The sequence below is a fragment of the Lipotes vexillifer genome, unplaced genomic scaffold (genome assembly GCF_000442215.2).
Source record: "Lipotes vexillifer unplaced genomic scaffold, Lipotes_vexillifer_v1.1 scaffold944, whole genome shotgun sequence".
Classification (NCBI taxonomy): domain Eukaryota; kingdom Metazoa; phylum Chordata; class Mammalia; order Artiodactyla; family Lipotidae; genus Lipotes; species Lipotes vexillifer.
This window is the reverse complement of record NW_006785040.1, coordinates 1,317,730-1,328,305: the sequence shown is the minus strand read 5'-3', so window position 1 is coordinate 1,328,305 and position 10,576 is coordinate 1,317,730. Positions and strand designations below refer to the sequence as shown.

At 51.2% G+C, this 10,576-nt stretch overlaps 1 protein-coding gene across 1 annotated transcript in view; it reads right to left on the bottom strand.

Moving 5' to 3' along the window:
- PAXIP1 (PAX interacting protein 1) overlaps window positions 1–8,914 on the bottom strand; it is a 46,461-nt gene extending 37,547 nt beyond the window's left edge. The window contains exons 1-3 of the mRNA XM_007457183.1: window positions 8,834–8,914; window positions 6,032–6,166; window positions 1,575–1,618 (exon numbers count right to left, since the gene is read on the bottom strand). Coding sequence (XP_007457245.1) covers window positions 1,575–1,618; window positions 6,032–6,166; window positions 8,834–8,914 — 260 coding nt within the window. The remainder of the gene's footprint in view (window positions 1–1,574; window positions 1,619–6,031; window positions 6,167–8,833) is intronic.
- Window positions 8,915–10,576: the final 1,662 nt, after the last annotated feature.

Sequence of the window (10,576 nt, the reverse complement as noted above, 5' to 3'; positions counted from 1 at the left end):
CTACAGGAGAAAAGTACACCTCCTGAGAAAAAAGATCAGACTGAAAATTTTATTGCCGTTTGGAAGTCTCCTACACAGGTCTGAGAAAACCGCATAGAGATTCGGGCCTGCCTGGCTGCCCTGAGCTCTTCAGACCCCAACATCACGCCTTCAGCCCCATCATCCAAGCTCTGTCTCCAACCTCCTACCTTAGTTCAGGGATTGTCTACTTCCAAAGACTTGGGGAAACATGAACAAAGGCTAAGTAAGAGTGTGTTGCCTAACCAAGTCTCAGGAGTTCTCTTTCTGTTCCTTTAACCTTCTTTGGGACAACAGGCAGTAACTGCTCAAACAAAATGACAACTTCTCAGGAAATCCTTGCGTAGCGAGTACACGATCCAGGCCAGGAAAAACTAGCCTCTTATCCTCAAAAAAACCCTTTCCACTCCCAGTCTTCTTTCACCTGTGCTTGTAAAGAAAACAAACAAAACTCAAACTCCTAAAAAACCAAGGCCAAAAACAAACCAGGAACCAACTTCTGTTAACTCTTTAGACTGTGGAAGAGAAATCTTAGAATGTTTGAGCTGGAGCTGCTAAAAGTTGTGCACGTCCTCTAAGAACTGCTTGGAAGGAGGTATTTTCTGTTTATTTGAGGTCTCCTATACATATTTAATACACGAAGATTCCCTCCATCTGCATCGATTCAGTAATAAATGCCTGGCAGAGCCACACAACACGGTAAATAACATCACCTCTGCCCAGGTCTAACACTAGAACATCATGACCGCATAGTATCAGGTACCTTAACAGAAGTGACCTCCAAAATCAGATTATGCCTGGAATGACCCTGCAGGGAAGATTCACACTTCCAGGGTGAAAACAGGGACTCTGAGGCCTAGAGCACAGAACAGCAGGCTGCAGAGGGCTCACTCCTGCTTCCAGCACAGTGTGTGTCAGTGTGTGTGTGTCAGTGTGTATGTGGGCTGGGTAGTTCCAGGGCCACACTCAGGAAACGCTGAATGAACCAACACGTAGTGCAGGGCAGCTCCTTGGGGGCAGGAATGAGGCCCTGTCGACCCCTGTTTTCAGAACCAGGCCCACAGCAGGTGATCAACATGGGTCCTGAATTAATAAACCAATGTAATTAAAAAGAATAACAGTGCATGATATAAAACTAAAAATGTCCTGATGTTCTCTTCTCCAATTTATTCTTCAAACAATTCATGATTTGGTTCACACAGACTTAGAATTTTAGAAATAGTCCATCTAACTAGACACCACAAAAACCACCTGTTTCACAGATAACAGAACTGAGGCCCAGACCAGCCGAGATCCTAAAGCCAAGTCGCAGAAGAACTAGAACTTGGGCCTCTTGGGTCCCAGCCTGGAGCTGCTCCCACACAGCTGGTCCCCCCACCCCGCCCCGGCCCCCCAGGGGTAATGACAAGGATCAGGTACATACGCCTGGATACAGGATGGAAAGAGCAGGGACCGAGTGAACACAACACCGCCTCCCCTGACTACTGAGCCAGCTCAGTAAGCGAAGACCACTTCAGTACTAAACCCATCCCGCCCCCCTTCCCCACAAAGGATACGGCAGAAGAGCTCCACACTGAACGGACAGAATCACCCAAGAAGGCTGAAAAAGAAAACATTAACGCAAGTCAAAGCACAGTTCCAGTTCATACTCAAAATGTCGTCACGTTACTAGCGAGGCTCCTAGAAAATTAAAGGCTCTGTTACAACCGATTACACATTATCCAGATTACAGTCACGAGTATTCACATAGCAGAAACATCAGAGTGGAACATTAGTTATTAGTGCCCAAGGTGAAAAGCCCAATTATAGAATGAAACACTACCACATCTTAAAAAATTATTATGTATAGAAATTTATTTATTTATTTTTGGCTGCACTGGGTCTTCATTGCTGTGCGCGGGCTTTCTCTAGTTGCAGCGAGCGGGGGCTACTCTTCGTTGTGGTGCACGGGTTTCTCATTGCGGTGGGTGGCTTCTCTCATTGCAGAGCACGGGCTCTAGGAGCACGGGCTTCAGTAGTTGCAGCACGTGGACTTCAGCAGTTGTGGCTCGCGGGCTCTAGAGCACAGGCTCAGCAGTTGTGGCGCACGGGCTTAGTTGCTCTGCGGCATGTGGGATCTTCCCAGACCACGGCTCAAACCCGTGTCCCCTGCATTGGCAGGAGGATTCTTAACCACTGCGCCACCAGGGAAGTCCCTGGAAATTTAAATTCTAGGTTTACACACTTTCTACTGCTTAAGCCTCTAGGCCGGCTAGAAACTGTCCTCACAACTGGGGGGATGGGGAACTGACAGCCCTCCCTACCCCCATCTGAGGTACAGACGGCCCCCCTACGTTTCCTTCTGGAGTCCTGAATCCAGCCAAGTATGAATTCGTGAGTTTTTTTCAGTGAAGCCAAGTAGATACAACGTTTGTAAATCACAGAAAGAATTTCTGTCTGGTAATCTTTTTATGAATTGCAAAACTCAGATTAATTATAAAACCTTAGACTAATTACTACCTTTTTGGGTAATTTACATTTTTGAAAAATTATATTATTTCTACATTTAATTTTGAAAATTACATTAATCATTATTCTGATAGCTCTGCCTCACAGAATTACTATGTAAAAATACAGTAATAACCCATTTAGCCAGCTGACTTCCAGAAGCTTCAGCCACCTGAAACATAAATACACACCCATTTCTCATGCATCATATACACCTTGAAAGAACTTTAGAAATCAAAGTACCCCCTCCTCATTTTTCAGGTAACATCAACAATTTCTCAGCATAAGTTTATAAGTAAATGTAACGTCTGTGAAAGAGTATAGAAATATTACACATTTTATAAAATAAAGACTGGCTCTACTTGGGATAATCACTTCATGATGATTTGATAATTCTGCCAAGTGTGTAACTAACTTGGCGATGAAGCCACCAAGCTGGAAGGGAGTGTGCAACGTCTCCACGCGCAGTGTCTCCAGCGGCTGTTCGCTTCTTGCAGTCCTGGGGAGACTCCAGCTGGACGGGAGGGAACTAGCCACCGCTCCTCCTGCATTCAGGACACCCTCGCATGGGCCGAGCCTTATTCCCAGCAGTGACACCAGAGCCCTCTGCCGTTCCCCGGCGGCGTGGGAGCACCAGGGCGGCTTGCCTGAGACCAGTTTTCCCGGCCACCCCTTTGTCTCACGTCAGCAGGATTCTCAGAGCCTAGGTCAACGCACTGCAATACGACTCGGATGGTGTGGGCCCGGCTCCTCCCGCATCCAGTGGAAGGGAAGCGCCCACAACTGGAGGAGCTCACACTCCGGACAGGCAGCCCTTATGACTCTGCTCTGCACGCAGCATTCACCCTGGAAAGCTGTCCCTGGGGGCTGGGGAGCAGCGACTACGCGCGTCCCGGTTACAGACTGCAGGGCTGGCAGCAGTAAAGCAGAACAGACTCCCTGCGGCCCTCATCCAGGTAAGTCTAGATAAGATAATGCAGCTAAGAAGGAGGACACACTAATGATAATAAAGCAGAAACGGAGAACTAGAAAAGCACAGTAATAAGGAGCTACTACCCCAAAGGCAGATAATAATATATTAAAATAAATTCACTGCTGAAAATCAGCATAATTAAGAGGCCCCAAGGCCACTGAGGAAAATATTTCCATTAAAAAAGATTATTTCAAAAATCTTGGTGCCTAAAGAAGCAAGTTTTAAACATCCATAAAATTCAAATATGAGAAGGATAAACTGTCCCTGGGCAAAAGGATGCCTAAATTTTTAAAGTATTTGCCAAATTTAACATTAAGGTAAAGGCCAAGGGATATGCACTTAGAGAACCGGGCCTCTGCCTTGGGCTGGACACAGACCACACTACCAACAGCAGCCCCCAGCAGGAAACTTACTAGGTTCAGACAAGAACTCGAGGGTCTACCAGCACTATCTGGAATGAGCGCAAACTGCTGGATGGGTTCTGGAAAATTCTACCATCCTGTAATGCAACACTGCAGTTGCTGGACAGTATAGGTGCTGCCACAAATTAAAAGCAGGCTGGAATGCTGAAAGAGATCAAAGAGTAGGATGCCTGGGAGTCGTTTTAAAAATACTACAGCCAAAGGGAGTAGGATGGGGATACATTCAGCTAGACAGGGAGAATGGTGATCACGGCGGGAGCTGGGTGATGGCTGCTTTTATGCAGCTGTATTACAGACGGACCTTCCTGGGAATACAACTTCAGTGTAAAATGAAGGAGACAGCGCTGTTTAGCCCAGAATTGTAGCAAGGATGGGTCACCGTTTTGCACCATCACCTCACAGCTGGCACCTGCATCTGCAGGACAGAGGATCAGGTCCACGGTGATTCTACACCCCAACCTCCAGGGTATTTACAGAATGAAATGCAGACTTTCTGTTATGTTTTCCTTTTTTCCTCTTTTACACATTTCAGTTTGGGCAATTTATATATAAATACAAATATATACTCAAGTTATATGATGTTACTATACATAAGAATTTCATTTCAGGATAATAAAGGGGGTATTACAAAATATTTGCTACAAAAAGGGGCTTGAGGGGTCGCTGGATTTAAGCAGCACTGCAGTAAGTGGTCTGCGGAAGCTGACTGGGCGCCCCAAACATGTTAACAAGGCTGCCCTTTCAAGGTGCGCTAGGAAATCCACACAACACATGTGAAGTCACTTTGATAACAGGCTCCATCCAGGCTACTGTCTGAGAGGAAAAAAGTTTGTAGACAGGGGAAGGGATGAGATATAGTCCCTTAAGCCAAGAAAGAGTGGAAGCAAACCACAGGCCGAAACAGGGCCCCAGGGAACCGGTGCTGGGGTCCACAGCCTAGTGTCCGTGGCAGGTCCACCCCTCCTACAAGGCGGCTGCAGGTGAAGCTGGCAGGAAACCTGCTGTCAGGCTTCACAAAGCCTCGGGCGGAGTGAGCCCGCTGGCCAGGCGGAAGCAAGCATCCAGCCAGAAACACGACCACCATCCTCACCGTCGCAAGTTAACAGTCATTCCGACTTACACAGCACCCTCATGAGAACCTTCTTGTGAGACAGATCTGCTTTCAGGCTTATGTTCCAAAATCAGGCTTCTAAGCCTGCAGGGCAGTGTTTCAGACCCTGGACGCTGGTGGCATTCAGGACTCGCAGCGGCCAGCCGGCAACAACCCTGCTGCCCAGCCGCACTCAGCGGCACTCTCTCCTAATTCCTACCTCTCTCACTGTTAAGCCACAGTAACTGTCACGTTGATATTTTTAAGATAACACGTGTAACAACATGGAAAAGAGAAAAAAAGGGTAGTGGAACAGAACCATTTTAAAACAAATATACACTATAAATGATGAGAAAAAAACGGAAGAATCGAAATTATAAACTTAAATTTAAAAAACCCACATTTAACAGCAGTCAGTTCAACCAGCAGCCACAACAGAGCAGCACAGTATGCAGATCAACAAAACTGAACAATTCACCCACCAGCTGACTCTACTTTCTAGGATAAACTACCCACAGGTCAAGCTGGAGAGTGCAACAGAGAGCCACCAGAGGGACAGGGGGACAAGTGGTCACTGTGACCCTTGTCGGAGAGCAGAGCCATAGCCCAGAGAGGGCAGGGCTCCCCTAGACTTGTCTGCCTGGAAATCAGGACCCCTGGCCAGTGGGGATGGAAGAGAGCCCTGTTCCAGGAGTTCCTCTTGGAATCAATAAACTTTCTTAGCAGAATTCACCAACGTCATCTGCTTCAAGACAGCACGTCCACTGCCTTCAACACGTTTCCTTGGCTTAGACACCTTCCAGACGGTGCCAAGATGGGGCCACCCGTAGCAGGTGCGTAAGCTGTAACATGCAGAAACCTTGCTGAAGCCTGATTTCACGTAACGGGCCTTCTGCTGGATGTTTCCTCAGATGCCAAGAGCATCTCCCACCCAGAGCCGCACCTCAGCAAGGAGTGTGAGAAGAGCTGCACTGAAACGTCAACGTACTGCTTTCAAGGTACTTGATGAAGCGCAGAGAGTTCATTAAATTTACTACCAACCTTGACTACAGGCAAATCAAAGACTTCCCGAGCTTCTCCCACCTCCGGATTGTCCCCGTCTTCTGAAATGATGTGTGAGGCGAGTGCATTGTACGACACTTCCTTAGCTTTCCCAGCTTTTAGAAGCTGAATAACCTTTAAAAAACCACACAAATTAAAATGGAAAACGCTGTATCTCATTCTCAATTTATACAAATTATTACAGTGAAAATTCTAATAAACACACACCATGTTCTCCACATAGGATTAATAACCTTGCACTAAGTCATATGCAATGAAACATCTGGGGACAACAAAAAGCAGCAAATCTTGATTCACTGACAGGTAAGCACGGAGGCTCCTGTGACCCAGGTACTACACAGGGTCCATCTTGAACACAGGACTGACAGCACCGTAAGTGCTGAGACTGGGCTAGCACGCGACACGCCATGTCTCAAACATAAAGGCTTGGGGACAGGTAGTTTCTGATAAATGGAAACGTTTCTGGAAGAGGAGCTACAGGAGCCGAATCCTTATGAACAGCAAGGCAAAAACACGTGCATCGTGTGGAGAGAGCAGCGTTCAACACGCTGGACAGCTGAATGTGGATTAGACCGTCAACTGTGCTTCATAGATGCTGTGCAGAAACCTTTGTATTTTATCCTGAAATAAAATACAGAATGTCTCCTGGAGAGACACTGAGGGCTGGTCAGCAAGGAAGAGGCATGATCAGGCTTCACAGAAAGACTGCCGTCAGCATACGAAGAATGCACTTACACTGCAGGAGCCATGACACCTGTTAAGAAACAACTGCAATAATTCAGGCGAAAGAGGTAGGTAACTGAACTGGAGGAAGGTCATCAGGGACAAGAAGATGATGTGAGAGAAGCAACAAGATCTGGTGACCGAAAGGGGCACGTAGAAGAGACACTAGGGAACGACAGCACACTGCTCCCGAGGACCACGTCTAAGAGCGGGTGCGGGGGGAAGACAAAAGTCTCAGTTTAGGGCATGGCTTTCTTTGGTGCCACTCTAAGAATGAGGAAGACACCCAGCACATCGAGGATGAGACCTGGGTCCCGCCTGAGTGGAGCCCTCAGTCCACTACAGAGACAGGGCAAAGCTCTGGGAGTGAATGAGACGCCGCAGCGGGAAGGGAAGGGAGGCCACGGCCAGCAGTGGAGGCTGCAGGGAGGGTGGAGGCCAGGAGCCGGACACCAGGAGCACGCTTCACGCTCAGAGCAGCCGAGTGCACCCCACATGTGGAAGTGAACTAGATGTTCATCCAACGCACGTGAACTCTCTGAACCCACATTTATAAGATTCAGAGAATCGAATATCCTGGCTCTAAACTTTTTAGAAAATATACTGTTTCAGATCAAAGTGGTTTGCAAGGCCATTTTTAAGCCCTTAAACTTGATTCACAGTTGAGTAAACATGGTTCCAGTGCAGCCTGCTCCAGGTTTTAAGTAACACATGGTTCAGGTCACTCTTAAGAGCCAAAGTCCTAAAATGAAATAGGGGGTGGGATGAGAGAGGGGAAGAACGGTGGACAGTGAAGAAAGGGAAACCCTGGAAGGGAGAAGCCGCACCTTACAGGCACTTCAGCCCTCTGAGCTCAGCACCTGTTTACCTTTAAATTCAAAGCCTCTTTACCTTAGAGTTACAGTGGAGAAAGGACCCACCTAGGTGGTGATCCAAGGGAGTTTAGTTACTAAGATACCAACAGGCAAGCCTCTGGAAGGCCAAGGCCCATCAGCCTTCCACAGATCCTTTTAGGCCACCCAAGTTTTACTTGTTAAGTATCAGTCTCCACTCAGGAGGCCCAGACAGCAGGTCTCCAAGCTTAGCACTCAGAGCCAATGAGACACCCAGGTGATAAAACTGTAAAGATAAACTTTAGGAAAAAGAACAGTGTTAAGAATCACCTGAAGACTCAGCTGCGGTTCATTCCCACAATGGAAAAACAACATTCTAACATTCAAACACAAACACAGGTTCTACTTGGAAAAAGCTTAGGAAAAGCCACGATATCCTTTGGCATGAGCCCAAACGACAAAAAAAAGTCAAATGTTTAGTGTGACGGTGTTACCAGGGTATTTTTCCATTACTGTGCAATTCACCCAATTAGGGAAATCAAGGAACACGCATCCGCTGGTGGTAAACTGAGGGTTCACTGCCGCACACGAGGTGACCGAGCCGCAGACCTGCGACCTGGGGTGGCTGCCACACCAGAGCGGCTAGCCGTCCGCTCAGCAGCCCGGGACCCACGTCCCTACCCGCTCCACCGGCCGAAGCTCCCGCCACGTTCGGACCCACCGTCTGGGCGTCGGGGGAGCCCAGACCGCCGAGGCTGCCGCGGGAAGGGCGGCCCGGTCCGAACTCCGCCCAGAAAGGAGCGGAGTGGGAAGCGGGCGAGGCGGCCACGAGACAGCACCCCGGTCCCCCACCGCGCGGGGACGGGGACAATCGGCGCAGGGCTCCAGGGCAGACCCACCTCCCAATGCCCTCCTCCCCCAGTCCGGACACAGCCCCTTCCTACCGCGGATTCCGCAGGCCCCCAGGTCCCCTCTCCCTGTTACAGGGGTCAGCACCCCTCCCAAGTTTCCTCCCTTCCCGACCGCGGGGCCCACAGACCAGCTCCCCCTCCCCTCCCTCCCCTCCGGCCCCGCTGCCGGCCTGCTCGGCGCCAGGCGGCCCAGCCTCCGCGCAGCCACGCCGGCGGGCAACCGGCGGCGGGGCCCAGACGTTGTGCGCCCTGGCGCGCGGCCGGAGCGAGGACGGGCCGGGGACGCGGGGGTTGGGGCGGGGGCGACGCGGTACCTGTGGGTCGATGTCGCCCACCGCGTAGTACTTGACCTCCCTGAACATCTGCTCGGGAACTTTGGGCGCCTGGTCCGACATGGTCGCGGCGGCCCGAAGGCTCCGCGGCGGCTCCCGCCCCGCCAGGCCCGCCCGCGGGGCCCGCTCCCAAACGGCGCGGCCCGCGCGGCCACGGCCCGGTCCTGCGAGTCGGGCCCGCTCCCCCGCCCTCGGCGCCCCCGCCCGCGCCGGGCCGCCCAAGCGCGGGAGCCGCGCGAGCCCTGCGGGCTGCACCATCCCGCCCGCCGCCGAGGGGGAGCCGAGAGACGGGCGGTCGGCCGGCGCCGCCCAGCGCCTCTGCTGCAGCCCGCGGCCCTGCGGACATTGGCACCGAGCAGCCCGCTCCAGAGACTGGGGCCCGTGGCCGCCGCCGCCCCCTCAGGAGGAAGCCCGGGGGTCGAGGGGAAACGCACCCCCCTCAGTGGGACCAGAGTGGGCCGGTCCCGGGAAAGAAGGGAACGCGGAGGCCCCTCCCGACAGCACGCGCGGCCGCAGGGGCGGCGCATGCGCGCGGCGAGGGGCGGGCCCGCGGGGTCGCAGGCTGCCGGCGGCGGCGGGAGCGGGTCACTGGCCTCGGGCACAGGGGAGCGGAGCGTCGCCGACTGCTGCCAGACAGGACCCGAGGTGACGCCTCAGGCCCTGGAGCTCGAGTCCCGGGTCCCAGCTGAAGGGCGGGGTCGCTGGGCCGAGTCAGGGACGGAGCGCTGCAGGCCGGCCGAGGCGCGCCAGCCTCCCGGACGCGGCCAGTGGGCTTCTCCCCGCCGGCCGAACCCGCTCCTGTCTTGACCCGGGCCGTCGGAACCAGCCCCGCTCTCCTCCCTCCCGGCACTGCTGACGCCAGCAAGCCGCCACGTGTACCCACGCTCTGACGTCATCCGGCGGCGCCGCGGCGCGAGGAGCACGGGGGTCTGCGCGCACCTGCGCTCCGCGCGCTGCTCCCGGCTCACCTGCGCGGGGGAGGGGGGCGGTGCTGCCGGCCCGACCCCAGCCTTCCCCAGGGACAAGGGTTTGTCCTAGTCCTGAGAAGCCTGAGAATGGAAGGGGACGTGAATCAGGCCCACTGCTTCTTAACTGCTAAGCGGAAAGACATTTTTAAGTAAATGTTAGTGAAATTGGTCGAGAGAGAAACCTTGCAAAATTATTGCGGCAGCCTCCTATAACTCATTTTTGAGGCCCTTTGTATTACTTTTATTCTGCGATAACAGAGGAGTTCTGAAAGTGACAGTTGACGTGATTGGTTCATTGACCAGGACGCAATACAATGGGCACTGGCTCTTTTTAATCGGCGAATACGGTTTTGATTGCACGCACGTATGTAATAAGTGATTTTGTATGGGCAGAAAGTAAGCACACATTAGGCCTTTTAAATACCCATTTTGCCATTTTCATTTGTCTTTTGAACAGTCTGAAACAGCCCTATTCTAAAGCTACCAATTTTTTAAATAAAAACATTCAGTACTTGCTGAATGAATAAGAATGTACTGTCTTTCCTTTGAATACCCAAGCATATATTTGGTATTGACCATTGTAACATTTTACCTTCCATGTTAAGAAAATGTAGGAGGGATAAATTAGTTCTAAATACCAAATCAAAATTAGCATGCCCTTTTATTTACCTGTGTGAGAGAACTTATTTATTGATAGCTTTTTTCTTCCTTGGTTAAACAGGAACTAAGCATGTATTTTTTTTTTTTTTTTTTTTTT